At 43.9% G+C, this 25669-nt stretch overlaps 1 protein-coding gene across 1 annotated transcript in view; it reads right to left on the reverse strand.

Moving 5' to 3' along the window:
• Nucleotides 1-2920: 2920 nt before the first annotated feature.
• Nucleotides 2921-25669, reverse strand: part of LOC119790339 (plasma membrane calcium-transporting ATPase 4-like) — a 104613-nt gene continuing 81864 nt past the window's right edge. Inside the window, exons 11-20 of the mRNA XM_038295858.1 lie at nucleotides 23997-24176; nucleotides 21956-22043; nucleotides 21763-21869; nucleotides 17703-17894; nucleotides 15353-15566; nucleotides 15067-15278; nucleotides 14873-14980; nucleotides 12676-12858; nucleotides 6618-6707; nucleotides 2921-4495 (exon numbers count right to left, since the gene is read on the reverse strand). Of these exons, the coding sequence (XP_038151786.1) occupies nucleotides 4316-4495; nucleotides 6618-6707; nucleotides 12676-12858; nucleotides 14873-14980; nucleotides 15067-15278; nucleotides 15353-15566; nucleotides 17703-17894; nucleotides 21763-21869; nucleotides 21956-22043; nucleotides 23997-24176 (1554 nt within the window). The 3' untranslated portion in view covers nucleotides 2921-4315. The remainder of the gene's footprint in view (nucleotides 4496-6617; nucleotides 6708-12675; nucleotides 12859-14872; nucleotides 14981-15066; nucleotides 15279-15352; nucleotides 15567-17702; nucleotides 17895-21762; nucleotides 21870-21955; nucleotides 22044-23996; nucleotides 24177-25669) is intronic.

The following is a 25669-nucleotide window of genomic DNA, read 5'->3' on the forward strand; positions in this document are numbered from 1 at the left end:
ATCAGGGGGAGAACGGGACCATTCTGTTGCATAGATCGAAGCAAACAGGACGACGAGACAAACAGACGAGATGAGAGTGAAACACACACACACACCTGGGGAAGAACAGGACGTTTGGTCCCAAAATGGGCCCAAACTGAGGCTCAGAACCAGAACTGAGCACTGAGGTCACTGCAGCAGCAGGTCACAGCCAGATGATGGCGCTGCAGGGTAGCTAAGCTGAGGCTATGGAGACAAAAACAGCTTTACATGAAATAAAATCTGAGCCAACATAATGCAGTAAATACAAGCTTTTATTCTGAAAAACATCCTTCATTTTCCAAATGACATTTAATCGCACGGTACCAAGTTTGATTTTACTGACAATATTTATAAAGAGTCTTTTTAATTAACTTCATTGGCATCTTTAGTTTAATTGGATGCCTTGGAGTTTTGGTTACGTTTTCTCACTTTGGAGCAAAGCGTCAGGCGGACGTCAGGGAGCTTCAGAGATTAAAAAATGTCTCCAACTATTTTACATGTGATGCAGCAGGTTGTTTTAAAGCTGCTTTACTGCCATTCAAAGGTTTTTAACAGCTTCAAACCCAAATAGGGAACTACTACTGCAAATAGGACTGGATCTAAACCGGTTCCTGTTAAACAGGGTTCACACTGGACTCTGGGACGTCTCTGAATCCGGTGTGACACCTGAAGCAGAAGGAACTGGTTCTACTCTCCCAGTCAGGAGAAATAAAGGGACAGAGAGTTTCTGAGGCGTGTTAACAATATTAAAGATGAGATTAATATTTTTTTGGATTAGAAAATTAACTCACAGATTTTAATTTTGAGGTTTGTTGACAAAGCTTCCCATAAAACCAAAGAAATCAGATTTCTGTCGTTGGGAAAGTCTGGATTAAGAGATTGGAGCTTTTATTCTTCACATTGATGTTTACAATGGTTGGGATGAAGGTGGCTTAGTGAAGAGGAGCGATGCGTTCAGGACAGTGAGTAAACCTGAGTGCTGCGATGGAATGAACAGAAAGATGAGTTTCCAGGCTTCCTCAGCGGTTTCACCTCACAGTGCAAATGAAGCCATGACTGTGTGTGTGTGTGTGTGAGAGTGGGGTGGGAAACGAGTCAACATTTGGGATGTTTCATTCCGTACTAAAACATGCAGAACACAGAACATTGAACACGGATACTGAACAGCTGCAGATTCTTTTTTTGTTTGTTGGGTTTTTTCTTTTTCTGGCTACAAAGAACACGACGGAACCAATCGCACCAGGTCGGACATATTGCTTTAAACCACCAAAGTCTGTATATATGTCATGCATGCCACATAGATGATATCATGTTTATACAAAAATAACACCAACGCCTATAACTGGCTATCATAGTAATTACAGAAACTAAAACTTTCAGTCTTTTTTTGCAACAGAGTTCAAACAGAGAACCAGATTTCTGCCTTTATATTTAAATCTGATATATACGCATGGATATATATCACAGATAAATATGTACGGAATTTAAATATGACTTCCAGCTGTGATGTTCCAGTTCGTTTTGCAGACGATAAGCAGGATCTTGGTGGAAGAGGCTCCTTCCTGATGGAGAACAAAGTTCCAGTCTGCTGCCAGGTGATCCGGGACGGCCCACACCGAGGCTACGGCAAGAGCAGAGGGACAATCCAGAACCAGGGTGGGGGGAGGGTCTGTGTGTGTGGCATGGAAACGACTTTAGCAGAACAATCTTAAAGCTATGCTGGGTGATGATTGGCTGATTGCCCCCCTCTCCCACTTCCTGGTTGATCTCATTCATTTTGTGACATTATTTACACATACGCCACCTGATGGTCAAGTGCGGGAGTTCAGCAGGAAGAGGAAGTGATGTCAGAGAGCTTGAACAGTCCCGCCCTCTCCACAGTAGGCTGTCAGTCATACAGAACGCAGCAGTACCTTGAGTCTTGCTCCAGGCTCCAGATCCAGGTGTCAGAAACCATCCTTCACTCCTTTGATCAGGATTGGAAGGAGGAACCGGGTCTAAAGGATCCGGTCTGATTCGCTGTGACAGCCAGGAAGGTTTTCCTTTAACGGATTATCAGAGTTCTGATGTTCTCAGGTTCTGATCCACCAGGGAAGGTCAGTCTGGATGCCGTTACCATCCATTGCGGATCAAACTGGTTTTCTCTGAAACGGTTTGAGAAGAGGCTGTGTGAACAGGTTTAAATGCTAACCTCTGGTGTCGGTTGTCGTGGGGGCGGTTCTGACCCAGAGTCCCACAGAGACTGTAAACAGACGACTGAACCAGCTGGCAGAGTAGAGGGGGCTGCTTCGCTGGACGAGAGGCGGAGCCTGGAGCCAGACTCAACGTGACCCGGTCAACAAACAAACCCACAAGTTGGAGAAATAACAACACATTCCTGTTTAATGTCGGACTCGGACCAAGTCAGAACCTTTACAGCATGTTAGAGCAAATCAAACTGGAGCCGATGAGAAGTGAACAGCCAACAGGAAGTAGACAAGTCACTGCAGGTTTGGGAGCCCTAACGTCAGGTGACTCAGACGCCACACGTGGCAGAAATATTGGGAGCTGTAAAAACAGAGAGTCCACGGCAGATTCCTATCATTCAGGTTCTGTTCGCTCACCAAACTCCTCAGGCTGTACACAGATTCATACATCTGCAAAATATTAAAAAGTACTTAATATAAAAATACAGAAGAATTGTAAAAAATGAACAAAACATTGAATTTTATATGAACAACATGCAAGAAAGGTTTCCTACTTAGTTAAACAGTAAAATAGAGGAAAGGAAGGGGGGAGGGGGGGGTCAAACCGCTTCTCTTGTAAACATCGGAGAGGTCCTTCATAGATGGTTCGGCAGTGACAACTGAAGAGTTTCTCCTCGCTTTTTGGTCGTGGTTGGAGGCGCCCCGAAGGGGTGGGGGGGGGGGTGATTTTGGGGGGTGGGGTGGGGGGTTCCGCAATGACTGAAAACAACATCCTATAAAATATGGCTCTGAGTACTTAGAAAAAGCTCGAGGGGGAAGATTAAACTGAGTCATGGAAAATATGGCAGTAGTAGCGAACCGCTTCAGTCAGGAGAGGCTGATGGCCGCCGGGGGGAGGGGGGGGACACAGTGGATTCAACTCTACAGGCCGACTGGTGACATCATCAGTCTCCTATAAACCGCAGCGTGACCTCCACACTGACGCCTGCCCGACACAGTGGGGCGGAGCGGCGTTGTGACGGCGATGAGCTGACGCCGTCTCCGCCGCTGGCCGTGTGATGTCACTGACAGCTCATCGGGAATTAGACGAACAAAGGAAGGGAAACGACGGCAGACGATGGAGGAGCGCCGGGCTGCGGACGCAGAACCGACGCCTCGCGGCCGGGTTTAAACGACAATCTGGAGCTGCGAGCGGTTTGCCGCCTGCAGCCGGGCTCCTCCTCCGGACTCTGTTCACGGCTCCACTTCCTGTTTATAGGAGCGAACTTCCTGCTCTAACAAAACAAAACGGATCAGAGCTGCAGTAGGCTAGTGTCTGTCCACGCTGCCATCACCAGGAAAACCGGGTTCCGGGCAGAACGACGAGCGGGACGCTGGTGCTCAGGTTTAAGGTCCGATTCTGATGTTTTTAGCTTTGTTTGACCCGGTCCAGCTCAGACCGCGGTTCTGCTCATGCAGTGTTGGAGAGGAGCGGTGGAAAAGTGTTAGTGTTGTTAAAGGAGACGGTAGTGAAGCGACTGGAGGAGCGTGGGGGGCGTGGCCTGTGTGCTCTACAGCCTGATGTTTCCTTAATGGGGACAGACAGGAAGTTGATGGAGCTCTGAACAGAGACGGTTTTCCAAACAGCTGAACTCACAGGTCATCATGCGACTCAACGACAATTAATTGAAACATGCATCGTTTACTGGATAAACTGGAACAGAGGGAAGTAGAGCGGGCCTGCTCTGGATGCTGCCGTGTAGCGGCGTGTTGGGAACCCAAACAAACTGCCTTCCCACAATGCACCACAGCATGCAGAGGTGAAAAGGGAGGAAGATTCCTACGAGCGAGTTTTAAGGTTAAACAGGTGATCCTGATGAGGAGACTCCACCCTTAGCTGATGGGATGGAGGTGATGGAGGAGCAAAACTGAACAACATCACAGTCAGGATGGAAAACAGTGCAGGGCGTGGATGTGCGGGATGAGAGGATGAGCCGAGGGGTGACTCCCCTCCTCGGAGTGACAATCCAGCTGCTGGGTGACTGAAGGTGATGAAGAGGAGGGAAAGGAGGAGGAGCTCAGATGGTGAACTTGCTGCCGGGTGCTTCTCCTTCGCCGGCAGCTGAGAATCAGGGAAGGGGCTCGATCTCCTCGATCTCCTCTCCTGACTCCTCGATCAAGCTGATCCGAGCCTCCTCCGCCGACTGAGGCACAAACTCAGGATGGGCCATGAAACTATGGATGGAGCTACGGGAATGTGGACTCTCCATCTCAAAGAGGGAGCTACGGAACGCGTTCACCACCTTAATCTGAAACAAAAAGAGAGGAGAAACGTCAGGAGGACAGGAAAAACAATCTGCGTCAACAACACCGACTTTAACAGGCAATGGGGGGGAGGGGGTCTGGATCCGGACAGCCAGATGCAAAAACCACAGAACACAATGAAAACAAAGGAACCATCACTGGGAACATGAAAAGGTTCTCAAACACAAAAGATCCAAAAATGCTCGTCATGATGCTGGAGGCAGCCCACTGAGGGCGGGGTTGGGGGGTAGAATGTAAACACACACACCATCCATTAACTGTCAGGTTAGTCTGAACACGCAGTCACAATACTGCAGATCTACAAGGTGTAGAAAGACATGCCTCAGATCATCACGATGCAGAATCAACCTGAGCTACTGCTCATGATGCGCTATGCTAACCCTCAGTCTGCACCTCTGTAGGGTGGATAATAAAACTAAAGCTCTGACTACTGGAGAGTCCTAAGAGAACACTGACACTTCATCCACAGAATAACGGTTGAACCTCAATCATGGAAGCTAATAAAAAACAAAACACCAAACCTGTTCCTGATGTAACTAAATGATGTGAATTAAACGCGCTAACAGGAAGAAGCAGAACCTAGACGCTCCACAACCATTCAGCACATTGATCTTTGGATATTTCTAGCATCTGCGATAATTTGATATTAACTCCCTCAGATGAGAACGGAGCTGCACTGATCCGTCCTAATTTTCTTGTTGATTCAGGTTTCCTGCTGCTTGGTCATAAACAGAGACTCAGTTTGAGGATACGGTTCCTATTCTTCATTAGACAGACACTAACCCACCATCCAGGTCCGACAGTAAACTTCCCACCACGACCAAAGCCTCAAACCGATTCCCCATCATGTAACCATGGCAACTGGTGCATCAGAACCAGAAGGGGAGGTTCAGCGTTGCTAAAGGTTTGTCTTGCGTTTTTATAAGCCTCAGTATTATTTTTTTTTACTGAATCAGTTGTAAGACAATATAATCAGAAATAAAGGGCTGACTTCGCCATGATGGGAAACCTCAGACAGAACTCTGTAGAAGAAACTACCATCACCTTGTTTAGCTCCTAATTCTGCTCTGTCCTCTAACTACTCTGATGAATCCACTGCTGCTGATCAGCCTGATTTATACGCACCAGCACACTCTCTTCATCATAATTAATAACCTGCAGCTCAAATCCCTGAACCACAGAAGAACTGAAGCTGAAAACACACACAGTTAAACCATGAGAGACTTGCTAAGCCCGACAGATTCAAACCTTCTCGGGATTAACCCATAAAATTATCTCGGTAACCAGGCTGCTGCCTCTGGGCGGAAGAGGAAGCGACTAAACAGATTTATGGTTTTGTTGTTGCCTTCACAGTGACCAATCAGAAGCCTTCCTCTCCTCCTCTGACTCATCGGCAGCAAGTCTCACCAGGTCGTTGCAGAGGTTTGCAGGAAAAACGTCCAGAACATGCAGGAGCAACAGCTGCACTTTGACTACATGACAGTTTCAACTGAAAGATGAAGATGAAGCAGAGGAAACGAAGCAGGTGGTCTGCATGTTCTCTGAATGCGATGCTCGGACTGCAGCAGGAACCCGGCAGGTCCAGAATTTAACTCTGACTCTGAGTCAGAGACAACGAGCTTAAAAATCTAGTTACTGCAGCTCTTTGAACTTACGACCCTGAGTGGACCCATCGTCTCCTGCAGCACAGTTTAAAGATGTTTATTTCAGCTGATTATTTTTACAGTTCAGTCGTTTTTGTACTTCTGTGCTGCAGAGACCATCTTTAATCTTATTAAAGCTGTCCAATAGATTCTGCGGTTAGTGGAGCATTGGTTTGACTGGTTCTACTGGCGCTCAGTCTTAGATCTCTCTGACTGGTTGGTTTGATCCGATGAGGACATGCAGACACCTGCTGAGGACAGACGCAGCTTCATGCAGAATAAACAGAGTCCAGCCTGGTGTTGGGCGCTGGGTGAGCTGGCCTCAGGTCACAGACTCACTGCCTGCAGTGGAAGAGGAAGCAGCAGCAGCAGCAGGGGGCGCGGCCCCTGCCGAGTTGGTGAGGGAGGAGGAGGAGCTAAGCCCTACGTGGGTGGGGCTAGAGAGAGTTTTTGCGGCAGTGGCATCATTGTGTTGGCTGACGACGGACGGCTGGCGGCGCAGGGCACCGGGCACCGGCGCCTGGCCCGTCTGGAAGGTATAGACCACATCCATCTGAGGGGAGGACAGCCACAGTTAGACAGCAGAGACAGAGCGAGAGGACGGCACAGAGGAGAGCAGGAGGAGCAGAAGAGAAGTTAGAGTGTTAGACAAAGCCAGATCTGAACAGCCATTCGTCAAGATGTCAGAGATCAGAGGAAAGAGGTTTGTTTCCTTCAGATAACAGCGGCTCTGAGAATCCACCGCCAACCTCTAAACCACCATCTGATAGATTCCCCCCCTTTCATTCAGAGCTTTCAGCACTTTGCAGAGTGCAGCCACAGATTTCAAAGTCATTTATTATTATTTTATGAAATGATATGATACAAAAAGATGGATGGCTTTAAATTATTAACAAATATAACATGTAACCTCGTTTGAATGGTTTTCTGCGCCGTTTACTTTAATCCTTTATACAACAGAGTCCCCCCATCCCTCAGTGAGGTCTAGAAGCACAAGATCTATATCCAGCCATTCAGCAAAGATGCTGCTACATGGCTGTACATCTTACTTTGGCATTTGACCAATTAGATGAGCCTTTGAATTATATATAACCTACTGGAAATTAAGTTGAGAAAAAGTTAACAAGAAAAAAGCAAATTGAAAAGTTAAAAAGTAAAGTTAAAACATTAATAAGCCTTGTTAACAATTATATTTAGGTTTATAAACTAAAAATTGTAATTGCCAGTATCAGCATTAATGCTTTTAAGGTTATGTTGTACCAAAAAAAAACAGTGTTTTTCATTAATTTATTCTAGAAGCACTTTTATTGTTTTTCTTAATACATTCGGGCAAGTTGGCTTTTCTTATTACATTGACATTAATTTTTGCCATCCAAATATCCATACTTTTTTAAATGTTTAAAAGGTAATAAGGTTTTGTCCTGGATTCCAATAACAATATTGGCCTGAAAGTTGGATTTTAATGAGTCCCCTATAAGGGGTTAATACCCCTAAATAAACTATTATATGGAAGTAAATCTGTGTCGCTGGGATTTAAATTAAAAATGCCACTGAAATTTAAATGTTGCATGTTTGTACTTACTGTTTCAGTGTTAAAATATATTCAAAACACATCTTAGACCTAAGAAAAAAATCATTGGCATTATTTCTACACAGTTGAAATTTCATTTATTTCCTCTTCAAGCTAAAAAATTCACATTACTATTTCAAAGTGATTTGACTTGATTTTTCAGTTTAATTTTTCAGTGTTAATAAAATCTGTATATAAAAAATTCAACCTTTCAAAATTCAAACTCAATATTCAACGGTGAGTTTATTTCTTTCATTTTTCTGTAGTTGAGTTAGCGTTAGCTTGCATGACCGGGTCCGTCATGCTGGTTTTCCTTACCGTATGAGCGCCATAAGCGTCACGTGACTAAGAAACCGTAACGGGATTGGCTGGGTGTTGGACGCCACAATCCATTGCTAATGTCTCTGACCTGAAGTAACCCTTCCCTTTTTACACTGAATTTAGACGCCGAATTTAAGACAGTGAAATAGAGCCAGTTGAATCTCAGCAGGCTGAAAATATTGAGTTTGAATTTTGAAAGATTGAATTTTTTTATATGGAGATTTTTTTAACACTGAAAAATAAGTATTGAAAATGTAATCACTTTGAAATAGTAATGTGAATTTTTTAGCTTAAAGAGAAAATAAATGAAATTTCAACTGAGTAGAAATAATGAAAATGATTTTTTTAGGTCTAAAATTTGTTCTGAATATATTTTAACACTGAAACAGTACAATACATACAGTACATACAACATTATAAATTTCAGTGGCATTTTTAATTCAAATCCCAGCGACACAGATTTACTTCCATACTATTAGAGATCAGAGGAAAACAAAGCTTTTTTCTGCAGGAATATGCTGCAAAAACGATCTAGAAATTCTTAAATTATTGGAATTTACCCTGGCTTACCCTCCACCAGTTTAGACCTAAAGCAAACGAGAAAATCTCTGACAAGACTTTAAAGCTCATCTTCAGACCATCTCCATCCGATCTACCTAAGTTTGTTTCCAGGTAAGTGTGAGCTGGCCAAGACCAACCCAACAGCTGGAAGGGGTCCTGATTCATGGATGCATTAGCTAGATAGGTGGTGATACTATGCAGTGAAGGGGGGGAGGTACATTTGAGGTGGAGTTATGGATGAAAACTGTGTTTTTAAGGTTTTTACCATTAAATCAAGTTGAAAATCCTGTTATCAGATTCATACAAATAAACAGAAGTTTCTGGTTGTAACAAACAAAGCAAGAAATTGTCATTGAACCAGAGGTTCTGATCCGAGCAGCATGTTTATTCCTCCTCTAATCAGACTGTTAAGAGTTTCATGGTTTCATTGATTAACAATAGAACCGAGTTTCAGCAGCTAATTTATCAGACGTATTTTGGAGCTCCTGTCATGAACTGAATTTGGTGTCCAGGACTGTTGCCGCATTATTGATGAGGCAGAGAGAGTTTGGGCAACATGTGAAGAAAAGGAAAATCCTGAGGGAGAAAGCAGAGGATGAGCCTAAGAAAATGAAGGAAGAGAGGCAGCAGAGTGAAGCGAAGTCTGAGGAAGTGGAAATGCTGATTTATCCAAGCCTCTGGTGGAATGAAGTGATGGAAGAAGAGCTGGACAATGGATGAGGAGCTCCTGAATGAAGCTTACATTACTTAGAGGAGCGGAGCAGGAGGAAGAGGAGAAATGTCATTTGGAATGACTGATAACGTTTCAGCTGTGAGGTGCTGCTTGTACCAATTATCCTCCCTCTGTGTTTGACTGCTGAGGCGTCAAGCGCGGCGACGTTGGATTAGAGAGGAGGACGACACGAAGAGGAACGCTGAGAGATAAGAACCTAATTAGCTTGGAGCCTTTTGTTGCCTCCCCATCTTGTCGTCCTCCTGTCCCAACAGGACGACTGTAATCATTCAGATACATGAGGAAAAAAAGAGCTTCCTCATTTTCCAGGTGAGCACTCTGACCTGATTCCTTCTAAATCTTTCTGACCCGTTGGGTTCAGGTGTTGTTCGGTACCTCCTGACTGGCTGTGAAATGTTCGGTGTAAAGCTTTCATTTCCAATAAAGCTTATAGCTGGAGCTGATGCTGCTATAGGCTGTGGAGGCCGTTGGACATGATGACCACCTTTCCTTACTCTTCTTGGAGTTTGTTATTTATATAATCATTGTCACTTTAGAACAGTATAACAGCCAGTGCCAACATGTCATACCAATAAAAATGAACTTAAGTATTTATATGGTACAGAGATGTATGGAAGAGGATTAGGGCCACTGAAAAAAAAAACTTAACTGATTTTTAAATTTTATTTCAGTTTAGTATGGAAAAAAAGTCAGAATTCTGACTTTAATCTCAGAATTGTGGATCTTAATGTAGATGGGCACCATGAAGGAAGAGATGTGGAGCACTCTGCTTCACTGACAAACATGTGAGTTGTTTTAGAGGGCCAGTGACACGTTGGTGGAAAATGACGGAATAAGCCAACTTTTTATGTGCCCGAGGGGTCCCCTCATTAATGGAGGAGCAGAAGGTCATTAAAACAAGAGAGCTAGTCTCTAAAACAGACATGGCTATGGGCCGATGCTAACATGTTAGCTGTCAGAATTCGGAGAAAAAATTCAGAATTCAAAGAACAAAGTCAGAATTCTGAGATCAAAGTCAGAATTCTGAGATTAAAGTCAGAATTCTGACTTTTTTCCCATACTAAACTGAAATACAATTTAAAAATCACTTAATTATTTTTTTTTCAGTGGCCCTAATCCTCTTCCATAGAGATGTGTATGTAGAAATGATGTAAATTCGTTGAAGACTGTGATTGATTGGGGGCTTTGTTCTACCTCTTTCAATCAATCATAATCTGCAGCGTTTGTAGCCTTGAACGTTGCTCTTTCTGTGGAAAGTACAACAGGCTCAGTGCTTCTCTTTTTGACTGGAACCAGAAGCTGTCCTTAATAGGCTCCATCCAATGGAAGCCTGGTTAGTACCCAGGCGTTAGAAATGTTTGATCCTACCCCTGTTTGATTCCCTCTTTATGAGGCGTAAAGTGCATGGAGACCTTTATACTGCAAAAATAATTCTATCACAAATCCATGCAATAAGAATCCTTATGAACTGCAGTTTTCTTTACTGAAATAAAGTAATTTTATTTAAATAAGTGCATTCTACCTTTGAGTGGGTAAGTGAGACAGTATGTCAGTGGAAGATTATTTAAGTTTAGATAAAAAAAAACAACTCCAATATCTTCAAGTGTATATTCTTTTTTTAAGGTGAAAACAACTAATTCCATTGATAGATCGTCTTATTTAGCTGCTTAAACAAAGGGCAAGTACACTTATCTTAATACATTTCTATTTTTAGACCAGTTGTTGCCGAGTAGAACCACCTGCTAATGATAAAATACCTTCAGTATTAGTTAACAATAAGCAGTTGGGAATGTTTGACCTAATTCAACCTGGAGTTGGATCATTCCTAAATAAACCAAATGAAGATCATACAAGATTTTTTTTCCAAAGCTAACCTGACATTTCCCTCTCCTTGAAGGGTTGTGGTTAAATTCGACCAATCAAATTAAAGCAGGTTTTAAACTTGGACCGCGCTGTGTTTTGATTCGCTGCTGCTCACCATGAGCTCACTGCTAACTTCTGTTAATTGGGGTGAGTCGGATCTTGTTTCTATGGTAACAGAGACACCTGGTGCCAATTAACACCGCTACCAGTTAAGCACAGAGGCTGGCATTGTGCCATAAAAAAAATTTTCTTGGAATATTTCTTTGAAATTTCCTGTTCTGCTAAAAGTTTGCTCTGATTCTGCTGGAGGTTCAAAGGCATTTGTTCCTCCTCACTGCTACCGTATGCTTGTTTCGATCCAGGGACTGGTTCTAATGCCGGCTGCTGGGATTAATTAGACACCGTTTCACCAACCGGTTCAATAAACCGGATCTGATTCATCAGCAGGACTGAATGTTTGTACCTGAATCCTTCTAGAAGAAGAAAATCTTCATGGATTGATTGGAGCTCGAAAAATAAACTGAATGGAACAGAAACAGAATCAGGGATAATTTATGATTTCAGCTCTTTTTGTTTACCTTCTGGTTAAAGAAGTACGAGTTGGTCCAAACAGAGAAAACACTGTGTGTGTGTGTGTGTGTGTGTGTGTGTGTGTGTGTTGGCTGCAGTAACTGGACGTGGGCGCTAGCATCAAGGCTAATGAAGCCAACAGGGACAGAATGGACTGACTGTGGACATGTTGATGCTCAGTGTGTGTTGATTCTGTAGGAGGATGATAACAATCACACACACCATACACAGGTCAGCGCAGATCCTCCAGCTACAGTAGGCCTCCATGCTAACAGAGTTTGAAACGATCACAGGTTAACAGCGCCAGAGATCTTGTAACTGGAGGAAAACTGGTTCTACGTCCTGGTTTGTTTTAATGGCTTTTTTAAAAGGAGCCCTGAGGGCCACACCTCCTCTCATTCGCCGCCTGATTTTCCTCAACAAGCTTCTGGCTGTTAGTGGGTCGGCCTCTTTAATTTGAGTGTTTTAATGAAGAGGTTCTGGGCTGCAGATCTGCAGCAGAGTGTGAAATTAACAGAACTTCTGTGTTTCAGAGTGCTGTGAAGACGGCAGACGGTACGAAGCTTTAATGCTGCTTTGACAGATTTAAAAAGAACAGAATCTGAAGTGTGATGTTTAAACCACACGTCTTACTTCTCTCCAGATGTCTTCTGTCTCAGAAAGGCAGGGTCAACATGGAAGAACTAGAAGCATCTAAACCAACCTGACCTGATGTCCTCATGTTTTACCACTTTGAAGCTTTGGTTTAAGGAAGAAATACGAAAAAACAGCTAAAAATATTCTTTAAATTCTTCATGAAGGTGATCAAACAGCAGGGCTTCCAGTAGACCCGTGGTTCTCTGAAAACACCCCAGATCCTGCAGGACATCATTGGAAAGAGATAAGGCTGGTTGGCGGTCTTACCTGAGTCTGGATCCTGTTCAGACCTCTGAACCAGAGGATCTGGCCTCTCCTTAGCTCCATCTCGGCGTGGTCGATCTCATCCGTGTCCTCGGTCATCTCCTCCTTGTGGATCTCTTCTTTTGTGATGCCGTGGCCCGCCTCCTTCAGGAACTTCAGGTGGTGGGTCGGGATGGCTGAGATCAGCTGAGGATGGGAGAGAGGTTCAGGAATCAGTTCTCGGTCTCAATAAAGCGGCTGATCCAGGCAGTCCAGAAGATCCGGTCTTCTGTCTGACTAAATCTGACACTGTGTGATTTTTTTGCCCTTTGGGGCCGATTCTCCAGTCGTCCGAGAATTTTCTGATTGGCTAAATTTCAGCCTGATGGTGCGTCTTGTAATGTACACTGGGTAATAAATGTAAAGACTACCTCCTGATTAGGAATCGTAAGGTTGGGAGAAAATAAAAAATTAAAAATTCATGCGGCCGTCATAAGGTGGTCGTGGGCAAATCGCTCAGTGCACAAACAAGGATTCATCTTCTTCCTCTCAGATGAAAAAACAGCAGTATGGCGAAGGTGCAGTAAAATTGAGTTCTTTCTGTTAAATTGACAGACCGTAGTAGCCACTTTGCTCAGCCATGTTTTTGTCCAAATACGTCGTCTCCTTTTCTTTTTAGGGCTTTTAGCACAAAATTGCACAGATTGCCGAGGCAGCGCGTTTCACTCTAGTGGGTTTCATATTCCTCTTTAACTCATTTGGCTTTCGGATCGACGAGTCCGAGTAGCGAGTCCGGGTAGCGAGTCCGAGTAGCGCCATTTCTCTTCGCAGCTGAGTTGTACCGCGTGAGCTGTAGCTGCGTGCTACGACTGAAAATATCGCAGTGTAAGCCCAGCTTTACTAGAACCAGCGAAGAAGGCTGGTTTGATCGGAAGGTGTTGATAATTTCAAACATTTAGCTTTAGTTCCCTGTTGTATAAAGGAGCGCTACCGCAGGTCATTCATCCTTCCTGCAACCAGACTCTACAATGCGACACTACAACGGCAATAACCTGGGCAATGTATAACGTGCAATAACGCTATAGCTCTCGGGATCATGCTGGGGATCTGACTGCATGCACGATTTTCTATTCAGCGGTCACGCTCAAGGATGGCTGCGCTCTCGAAAGCGTCTCTGCCATCGGACTGATTTCCTCCCCACCCAAAGAATATTGTGTTTTGACAGGTTGGGAGGAGACAAACCTCTCTGTAAGCCTCCTCCTGACTGGGCCTTGCAGACACAATGACAAGGGAAGTTGTGTCAGGAAGCCTTTGACTGACGCTTTGACCACCACTGTCCCACCTCCTGCCAGCTGTCAGTCAAAGGCAGGAGCTCCTCCCGAATGGCGTGGGAGGAGCTCCGTAGAGCGATTTTCTCCTCAGTTTCGCAGCAGTTTCTCTCGCATGTGTGATTTTGTTGTGCGGTGGTATATAAACCATGAACAGAGGTGTTTTAACATACATTTATTTTGCTTGAGGGCCTTTTTGAAATAGATGTGACATAAATAACCCTGTATAATAATCCTGCTATTCCCTTGGCACATTCTTTTTCTCTTCTTTGACTATTTGAGCTGATGTAATGAGTAAATTTCTCTACTGTGAGATCAATAAAGTTAATAAAATCAATAGTCCGGTAAAGTAATTGAAAAATCAACATTTTACAAACAGATTCTTTCTGCTGCTTCAGTTGCATCTGAGTTTTTCAAGCTTCTATCATGTTTCCTCTTTAGGTTACAGATTCAGCCTCTAATTTTGCTAAATTTACACCGGAGAGACTTTTGATCACCACTAATTTACTGTGAGATGTTTAGATTTGACTGATTGTGTCTTAAAGAGTTTTTGTAAATGCCTTTCTAGGGTCAATGCTAAAGTATAATATGCTAACTGGATCATATAAATGAAAAGAACCTCAGAGTCTGCTCGACCTTAGCGTTGCTGCTGTGGGTAATCATGTGTGTAAGCGTGTGTCCACAGTGGGACTGAAACACCCTCGCAGCTTGTAAACAGGAGCTGAACTGCTTTCATGTGCTGAGCTCATTACCATGCCGATGGTCGCTAAGGCAACGCTGCAGCAGCAGCAAGTGTTTTCAAGACAAACACTAAAGCCACAAACTTTGGATTTCCGCCTCCTCGTGCGCCCACGTCTGTGGGAGCGGGTCTCCAGTGAAACTGAGGCTCTCACCTGTCCCCACAGCAGCTCGCCCATCCCGATGAACACACACCACAGCCACTGGTCGATGGTCAGAGGAGAGCAGGAGAACGGCTTCCCTCCAAACTGAACGATGATGATCTGAGGGCGAGAAGGAGCGTTGCTCAGGTCTATAAAGCTGCTCTATCTGAGGGGGTCTAGATGTGAAGTCCTGATGATGAACCTACCTGCAGCGCGAAGGTGCCCAGGACCACGCTGCAGAAGATGGGGTTTCTGTAGACGCCCTCAAAGACGTTCCTCTCGCCGTGGATCTTCCTGGCGTTGATCTCGTTGAAGAGCTGCATCATCACAAACACGTTGAAGACGATGGTGTAGTGCTCCGATGGCGGGGAGTGCAGAGGAGTGTTACGGCCAGAGTCGATGTCGAAAAAGTTTTCTCCTGAGAAACAACACGAAAGTGTAAAGATGCCCTGCAGGGAGGGGGAGGGGGGGGGGGTTGGTGGTCAGACCCACCTGCAAACAGCAGAGTGAAGATGATGATGAGCTGGAACACGGCGTGGCCCAGGATGTTCTTCATCATGGTTCGGGAGATGAGCGGCTTGTCTCGGCCGTAGGGTTTGCGTAGAAGCAGCGACTCTGTGGGCGGCTCGGTGGCCAGGGCGAGGGAGGCCAGCGTGTCCATGATGAGGTTGACCCAGAGCATCTGCACGGCTTTTAGAGGCGAGTCCTGGAAAACGAGGAGGGAATGTAGGGAGACGGGTTTTTCTCTGCGTCCGTTAGGATGGGCTGCTTTTATTTCTGCAGATGTATCTAAAAATAATAATTGAACTTACGCCAGTTTTTCTGCCAAGTTTAAAGGAAAAGTCCGCTCATATTCAGAATTCAAACTTCTGAAATTATTCCATCCTGTTCAATAAATGATCAGTGTTTTTAATTAAGAGTAATTTCCATGTGAATGTGCTTTACTGGAGGCATCCATGTTTGTCAAAGAACACTACTGCCACCTACTGGTTTGTGACGTCACGGTGCTACAGAGCCCCTAAAGGGACATGGAGGGAAAAAATAAACTTTTGAGAGATCCCGCAATACTTTCGCGGTATCTCGCAAAAGTTCTTTTTTTCCCCTCTATGTCCCTTTAGGGGCTCCGTACGGTGCGGTATCGGCTGTTGATCAAGTCCCAGTGCTGTATCTGGTGTTTGTCACAACGCGCTATTATCCAAGTCATCTTGAAAACATTCTTCTTCCAAATGTTGGCTATGTTGGCTTATACTTTTGCTGGATCTTGCAAAACTATTGCGGGATCTCGCAAAAGTATTGCGAGATCTCAAAAAAACTAAACTTTTGCGAGATCTCGCAAAACTATTGCGGGATCTCGCAAAAGTTCTTTTTTTCCCCTCCATGTCCCTTTAGGGGCTCCGTACTGTGTGGTATCGGCTGTCCAGTGTCCAAGTCCCAGTGCTGTATCTGGTGTTTGTCACAACGCGCTATTATCCAAGTCATCTTGAAAACATTCTTCTTCCAAATGTTGGCTACATATTACGTGTTTTTTCTCTGGCCAGAAGTTCGATGGCAAATCCTCCCTCTTCAAGTTGGCGATCCAACGACCAACCCGTCCGTGGAGGATCAGGAATCAGAAAGGTGGAATAACTCTTATTTTTCACTTTTACCCGATGCATTCCAGCATCCAGCTGCCATGCACGTGGGCATTGTCAGTTTCACTATAGCTCTGGTGAATTTCAATGGTGAAGTCCTCTGGAAATCTTCAATAATTGTTGTTGATTGCAGATGTGTCTAGTAGTTCCCATTGATTTAGCTTGTAAAGCGGGGAGAATGGCGCTAGGCTTACCGCACCGTGACGTCACTGCTGGAAGATGGCAGGAGGGAGGGGTTACTATATTTGGGCAAAAATGGCCAACGAAAACTATTTTTATTTTTTTACTGATTAACACTTAATTCATTAAATCACCACAAACGTATCAGTTTTAGGTATAAATAATGATCCACTGAATATTCCTTGCTAACTGGACTTTTCCTTTAAACTGGTTTGTGGACTATATTCAAGCACCCCCACCTGCACAATCATACCAGTTCCCCCCCTACAGTGAAAAATTCTACCCCATCATCCTCTAAACGGCATCCCTGTTCGAGATGCCTGCATAACTGCTAATAGCTGCCGTGCATCCTGACGTTTCAGTCTAACATCTCATCATGTAGCCCTCATTAACCCCCCCCCCCCAATCAGACCCTTGAAGCCCCCCAGCCGGTTCCTGTTGGTACAACAAAGGCAGAGACCATCTTTAATGATGTGTGTCAACATGCCGGTGGCCCGACACGCACCAAGCTGCTGCTTATGATGATGATTGGGGGAAAACTGAGCTTGCGGACCTGCTGAGTTACTGTTATATTTCAGGAACTTTAATGTGACGTGTTGCCATGGTTTCAGGCTGATTCTTAGCCTGGTTTATGTTCTCGGTGCTGGAGAGCGGTTAGTTATCTCTGCTGCCAGCTGTGAGCTTTTTAATTAACACACAACCCAGAGATTTTCTGCTCCGCATCGGTTCAGGAGTTCAGTTTCCTCATTGAAAGAATAAAAGGTGTCGGCTCACCTCCTGACAGCAGAGACCAGACTCAACCGTCATCGTCGCTTCAGTCAGTTTGTCACAAGCCGTTTCCCCAGAAAATAACACTGGTTTATTAAAACGGACATGTGATGATAGAGCATCTGTTTAACCGACTAAAATCCTTGCTGACAAACGGACTGAAGCGCAAAACTGAAACATCATAGAAATGAAGTTAAGGAGGTTTTCACTCTTATTAAGAGTTTAAAACTAAACTCTCGCCTGGAGGAACGGGGAGCAGTTACCTGGGTGATGCAGGCGCCGGTGAACGCCACGATCACCGCCACCACGTTGACGGTCAGCTGGAACTGGAGGAACTTGGAGATGCTGTCATAGACGTTCCTCCCCCACATGACGGCCTTGACGATGCTGGTGAAGTTATCGTCAGTGAGGATGATGTCAGACGCCTCTTTAGCCACGTCAGTGCCTGCGATTCCCTGAGAGGGGACAGAGGAGGAGGCGAGGATCAATGCGGGAAGTTAAGATACCCCTTCAAAGACAGAAACAGGGACGTTTGTGTGGAGCAATCTTCTCCTTGCTGTATTTTTTTTCCATCACAGGGGAGTAGAAACATCAGTAAGCTGTAACTGAACACCCAGATCTGATGGATGAAACCTGTCTGAGCTGCAGCAGAAACCTGCTGTAAAGGAAGGTGCTGTGCAGCAGGAAGGAGACCTGCAGACATGTTTAAATTCTGCAGCTCTGAGTGGGAACATTTGCTTTGATGTGTGCAGGAGCAGCTGAGTTTAAAGGTACATAAAGATGCTGCGTCTCACTCGGTCCCTCCAGATTGCCGCTGCATCGCTCTCTGGGTTCCAAACAAACAGGCAAGAATAGAGGAGCGCATTCATGGCTCTAAGCCCTCTTCTGTGCAGAGGGAAGCAACATGAGAGGTCTGAAGGCGCAGCAGCTGCTCTCCAGCCAGCAGGAGACGCTGCTGTTCAATGACTTTCCTCATTGAAATAAGGTCAGACCAACTTTTATATCTATATAAATAACATGGAGAGAAATATCAGCTGTGCTGCTGCCATCAAATCCTTTGTTTATAGATAGTGGAGATCGGCCTGTTTTTGAGTGTAGTCCTGTTTCTCTGACTGTGACTAACTGGATGTGCTTTTTCGTCCTCTGACTTTGGAAACTGGCTGTGTGTTTCCTGGACGGGCCGCCTGTGGAGCTGGTTGACAGTTTCCTTTTGTATCTATGCTTCTTTTGCAATGTCTGCTTCCGTCTCCTTGAACCCCAGTCGGCCTCAGCAGATGGCCGCTCGAACTGAGCCTGGTTCTGCTGGAGGTTTCTTCCTGTTCAAATGGAGTTTTTCCTCTCTACTGTCGCTACAAGCATGCTTAGTGTGAGGGATTGCTGAAGAGTCAATGAGTCGATGCAATCAACTGGTTTTTCTTAGATAGAAAACTTTGAATAAATCTGATTGTATGATCTGGTGAACTGGAAAGTGCCTTTAGTTGACGTGTTGTGAATTGGCGCTATAGAAATAAACTGGATTGAACTGAATAAAAAAGGGCTTCATCAAATGGTTTCATCAATCTTCCAAAGCTGTCTGATGCAGCTCTAACTGCAGGGACATCCTGGCTAGAACATTCCAGTCATGTTAGGGTGGGCCTCTGCCTCTGATCTTGGAGATTTGTTGTTTACACACTAACCTTCATAACAGCCACTGAACAACAGTTTCCTCTCATTACTGATCGAACTTTTAAAGTTACAGCTACTAGCTCTGCTGCAGCATTTCTTCACCGTTTGCCAGGTCTGCTAATGCTAACCTAACCAATTCAGGTCAGAAGGAAAGTGGAAAGCTCAGTGCCTCCTGAGCTCCTTTGCTCACTGAAGTCAGCACCGACTCTCAAACTCTTTACCGATCTTACCCTCATTTGACTATTTCATGGTTTTTAGTTGGAATCTGAGAAATGGAGGCCATTTCCAGGCTCCCTCTTAGGAGACTTCAACCTACTACTCGTGTTGAAGCCTTCATTTTGAGGTTGGCATCATAACCTGAAGCAAATATTTACACATCTTTGACCTGCACAATTACTTATATAACCTTGTCCACAGTAAAACAAAACCCTTTAATTTTCCACCACTCTAGAAGCTCCATAGAAGCACATTTTACTGAAAAAGTTGTAGCTCTGTCCTTTAATATTCAACTCTTGTAAACCAGGAGCTTCTTAAATAACAAGTTACATTTTGTTTTTCTAAAAAGACCAAAGCCGATGCAGAAGAACGTTGTGGACATGAGGACAGGTGGTTAGGATCCAACAGCTGGTAATGTGGAGACATTGAAGTTCACCACATTTTAAGACCCTGCAGGAATCCTGGTTGTGAACTTTCTGGATTCAAAGGGAAGCAGCTCTGAAGAGTCGGGCATTAAACATGTACAGGTGCTGGTCATAAAATTAGAATATCATGAAAAAGTAGATTGATTTCAGTAATTCCATTTAAAAAGTGAAACTTGTATATTATATTCATACATTACATACAAACTCATATATTTCAGATGTTTATTTTGTTTAATTTTGATGATTACAAATGACAACAAATGAAAATCTCAAATTCATCATATCAGAAAATTAGAATATTACTGAAGACCAATAAAAACAAAGGATTTATAGAAATGTTGGCCAACTGAAAAGTATGAACATGAAAAGTATGAGCATGTACAGCACTCAGTATTTAGTTGGGCCTCCTTTGGCCTGTATTACTGCAGCAATGCGGCGTGGCATGGAGTCGATCAGTCTGTGGCACTGCTCAGGTGTTATGATAGCCCAGGTTGCTCTAATAGTGGCTTTTAGCTCTTCTGAATTGTTGGGTCTGGTGTATTGCATCTTCTTCTTCACAATACCCCATAGATTTTCTATGGGGTTAAGGTCAGGAGAGTTTGCTGGCCAATTAAGAACAGGGATACCATGGTCCTTCAACCAGGTACTGGTAGCTTTGGCACTGTGTGCAGGTGCCAAGTCCTGTTGGAAAATGAAATCTGCATCTCCAAAAAGTTGGTCAGCTGCAGGAAGCATGAAGTGCTCTAAAACTCCCTGGTATGTGGCTGCGTTGACCCTGGACCTCAGAAAACACAATGGACCAACACCAGCAGATGACATGGCACCCCAAACCATCACTGACTGTGGAAACTTTACACTGGACTTCAAGCAACGTGGATGAAGTGCCTCTCTTCTTTTCCTCCAGACTCTGGGACCTTGATTTCCAAAGGAAATGCAAAATTTACTTTCATCAGAGAACATGACTTTGGACCACTCACCAGCAGTCCAGTCCTGTTTCTCTTTAGACGCTTCTGACGCTGTCTGTGGTTCAAGAGTGGCTTGACACAAGGAATGCGACAGCAGAAACCCATGTCTTTCATACGTCTGTGTGTGGTGGTTCTTGAAGCACTCACTCCAGCTGCAGTCCACTCTTTGTGAATCTCCCCCACATTTTTGAAGGGGTTTTGTTTCACAATCCTCTCCAGGGTGCAGTTATCTCTCTTGCTTGTACACTTTTTTCGACCACATCTTTTCCTTCCCTTCGCCTCTCTATTAATGTGCTTGGACACTGAGTTCTGTGAACAGCCAGCCTCTTTAGCGATGACCTTTTGTGTCTTGCCCTCCTTGTGCAAGGTGTCGATGGTCGTCTTTTGGACAACTGTCAAGTCAGCAGTCTTCCCCATGATTGTGTAGCCTATAGAACTAGACTGAAAGACCATTTAAAGGCTTTTGCAGGTGGTTTGAGTTAATTAGCTGATTAGAGTGTGGCACCAGGGGCCATCAATTTTGAACCTTTTCACAATATTCTAATTTTCTGATATGATGAATTTGAGATTTTCATTTGTTGTCATTTGTAATCATCAAAATTAAACAAAATAAACATCTGAAATATATGAGTTTGTATGTAATGTATGAATATAATATACAAGTTTCACTTTTTAAATGGAATTACTGAAATCAATCTACTTTTTCATGATATTCTAATTTTATGACCAGCACCTGTATGAGCGTGGAAGTTGCTCCACACTGGATTATCTGTGAAATCCCAGGAATCTTGTTTATGGCACTGGGACGCATGGAAAGGGCGGTCTCCCTCCCCGTTGATCTGATGGTGGAGGAGGGATCCAGCAGTCATCAGAGCACCCAGGCTCAACATTTATTGATTCATAATTCAATTTCACAGCAGCCTCCATGAATCCCAGGCATTCAGCTCAGAAGACTGCATTAGACACGTAATTAATTTCCTTGTTTAGCTGCTGGAGCGGAGAAAAAATCCAGCCGAGCTTTGAAACAAAGGAAAATATGAAGCGATGGTTACCATGGCGAAGCCAACATCAGCTTTCTTGAGGGCGGGGCCGTCGTTAGTGCCGTCTCCAGTCACCGCCACCACCTGTCGTGTTTCTCCCACCGTGCTGTCGATGATGCCTGATCGGCAGAGGGGAACAGAACCAATCTGTGTCAGTGAGCGTGAAAACGCTGGGTTCTCAGCAGCTGCAGCAGGAGGCGCTCACCTTTAACCAGAGTGTGTTTGTCTGTCGGCGACGACCGAGCCAGAACTCGCAGTTTGGGCCAAACCTTGTCCAGACGTTCTTGTTCAACCTAAAAAGACAGAATCAATGGATGAAATCCTCGGCCTGATTATGGTCCGTGTTCAACAGTAAATCGCCTCTGATGGTTTCAGCTTTTATATGCAGAAATTTATGTTTTCTAAATAAAAAAACACTATTAAAAGATTCTGTGGGTCACTTTTCCAACTACAGGTTGCTGTTTAGGGTTGGGAATTGATAAGATTTTACAAGGTTCCCTTATCGATTCTGTGAAACGATTCCGATTCCCTTGTCGATTCTGTGAAACGATTCCGATTCCCTTGTCGATTCTGTGAAACGATTCCCTTATCGATTCTGTGAAACGATTCCCTTATCGATTCTGTGAAACGATTCCCTTATCGATTCTGTGAAGCGATTCCCTTATCGATTCTGTGAAACGATTCCCTTATCGATTCTGTGAAGCGATTCCCTTATCGATTCTGTGAAACGATTCCCTTATCGATTCTGTGAAACGATTCCCTTATCGATTCTGTGAAACGATTCCCTTATCGATTCTGTGAAGCGATTCCCTTATCGATTCTGTGAAGCGATTCCCTTATCGATTCTGTGAAGCGATTCCCTTATCGATTCTGTGAAGCGATTCCCTTATCGATTCTGTGAAGCGATTCCCTTATCGATTCTGTGAAGCGATTCCCTTATCGATTCTGTGAAGCGATTCCCTTATCGATTCTGTGAAGCGATTCCCTTATCGATTCTGTGAAGCGATTCCCTTATCGATTCTGTGAAACGATTCGATTCCCTTATCGATTCTGTGAAACGATTCGATTCCCTTGTCGATTCTGTGAAACGATTCCGATTCCCTTGTCGATTCTGTGAAACGATTCCCTTGTCGATTCTGTGAAACGATTCCCTTGTCGATTCTGTGAAACGATTCCCTTGTCGATTCTGTGAAACGATTCCCTTGTCGATTCTGTGAAACGATTCCCTTGTCGATTCTGTGAAACGATTCCCTTGTCGATTCTGTGAAACGATTCCCTTATCGATTCTGTGAAACGATTCCCTTATCGATTCTGTGAAACGATTCCCTTATCGATTCTGTGAAACGATTCCCTTATCGATTCTGTGAAACGATTCCCTTATCGATTCTGTGAAACGATTCCCTTATCGATTCTGTGAAACGATTCCCTTATCGATTCTGTGAAACGATTCCCTTATCGATTCTGTGAAGCGATTCCCTTATCGATTCTGTGAAGCGATTCCCTTATCGATTCTGTGAAGCGATTCCCTTATCGATTCTGTGAAGCGATTCCCTTATCGATTCTGTGAAACGATTCAGATTCCCTTATCGATTCTTTGAAACAATTCGATTCCCTTATCGATTCTGTGAAACAATTCGATTCCTTATCGATTCTGTGAAACAATTCGATTCCCTTATCGATTCTTTGAAACAATTCGATTCCTTATCGATTCTGTGAAACAATTCGATTCCCTTATCGATTCTGTGAAACAATTCGATTCCCTTATCGATTCTTCTCACAGTCATCTGAAGAATTTCTTTTAGAAACACTTCTATGTTTCTTAATATATTCAGGAAAGTTGGCGTTTCTTGTTACTAAATAGACATTTATTTTTGCCATCAAAATATCCATATTTTTTAATGTTACAAAGGTAATAAGGTCTTGTCCTGAATTCCAATAACACTATTGGCTTGAAATTTATATTTTTCAGAGGATTTAACTGAGTGCCCTATAAAGGGTTAAGATGAGAATCTTTTAAATGGCAGAAGAAATTATTTTTGCTTTGTTTGAAAACCATCCATATTTGTTCTGATAAACCTTCAGTTTACAAACTTTTGTGAAAATATAAAACCGATCATTTTACTTCAGGTTGCTGTGACCCAGGGACAGGATGAGAAACTAAAGACCTGAACAGAACTTAAATCTGTTGCTCTGTATGAAGGTTTTTTGCTCTCTCTAATGTTTCTGAGCATCTGTTTTCTTCTCACCTCTCCTTTGTCGTTTCGGATCTGCTGGTTGAACTCTTTGCCCTCCAGACAAATGAAGTCCTCTCCTGGCAGAAGGATGCCGCACTTGGTGGCGATGGCGCGGGCAGTGTTGATGTTGTCTCCTGTCACCATACGCACGGTGATTCCTGCACGCTGGCACTTAGAGATAGCCGCAGGTACCTGCAGGGTGAAAAGAAAAGATAGTTGAACAATCGTACAACCAACCAATCATTTGTTTACGGTGAGATAAGTAAAAAAAGATGAATAAAAAAAACAAATTTAATATTCATACCTTAGACACAAATGTACTTTAAACGACCAGATACTCAATACTTCAGAAAAATAAAATAGAATGGCTCAAACTTTAAGATTATATCAAGGCTACATTTGGAGAAAATAGGAAGATAAAAAGCAGTAAAATAAACATAATAGACTGACTATGCTGCAAATCTGACATTTAACACATTTAACGATCAGTGTTATTCATCTACAGCGTTATACTCGAAGATTGTCTCTTCACTTCAAATGATCACTTATAGGAAGGATCACAAGCTGCTGGGCTGCATGTATTCTCCATCTCAATTCAGCAGATTTTGTTCTTATTCGTTATTCAGAACATTTCCTTAAGCCTGTATCTGATTGGTTGATCAGATCTTGCGACATCTCCTCTGGTGAGGAGCTTAGCTTTGTGTTCTGACCGAGACGAAAACACAGAGAGAGCAAGAAGGTTTTTGTCCAATCAAATGAGAAAAAGTGGGATCTACTCCACAGGTTTCATCAGAGATTAATTTAGTTACCCCCCCACACCTTGAACTGCATCACTCAGAGCACCAGTGTCTGAACTCAGTCCTCAAGGACCAGAAGACAGCAGAAGACTTTCTGGTTCAACCCAGCTGAATCAGATGGATGAGTCGTTAAGTTGCCACTGAAACAGGAAGGACTGGAATCTGACTGAATGCATGAATTTTCTATGTGCGTGACTGATGCCATTCAGTTTTATGCTGTGTCTGTTAGGGGTGGAACGGTTCACAAAATCCACGGTTCGGTTCGATTCACGGTTTCTGGTCACGGTTTTCGGTTCGGTTCGATACATGTTGATTGTTACACCGAAATCCCATAAAAATTTATGGAATTAATGAAAAAATCCCCCCAAAAATAATGGATTGTAATTATTTTAAATGATCTGCGGAAACCCTGGATCATTTCGGCATGTTTTGCTGCTTTGAATTTAATCATCTGGCGCATGCTCTCTACCATCTCCAAGGGACTCAGAGCGGAGCGGACGGGAGCCACAGCGGAGGCTGTAGGCTTTGCTTTGTGCAGGCGGTCTGGAGCGCAGCGGGGCGGAGCGCTGACGGAGTATGAGGGATTTCGGGGTTAGCCTGATGTTGGTCATGTTGCTGTTAGCATAAACAAAACGTGTTGCACAATGCTTGCACACTGTTGCACTTTTATCCACAACTTTCTTTCTCATCGTCATCGTAGGTCACTCTAAATGCAAAGCGCTCCCATACAGCAGACCTATAAAGTGCTGCTTCTTCCAACTCCTGTTCTTTCCCACTCGCCATTCCCACACAATTCTCCACAACAACTGATTTTTTTCCCTGCTACACCCGGCTACGCTGCTTCACTTCTTCTTGTTTAGTACTGGTGGTTGCCTTTGGTCGCAGTAG

Source organism: Cyprinodon tularosa, unplaced genomic scaffold (genome assembly GCF_016077235.1).
Source record: "Cyprinodon tularosa strain WSP-4 unplaced genomic scaffold, ASM1607723v1 ctg361, whole genome shotgun sequence".
NCBI classification, from domain to species: Eukaryota; Metazoa; Chordata; class Actinopteri; order Cyprinodontiformes; family Cyprinodontidae; genus Cyprinodon; species Cyprinodon tularosa.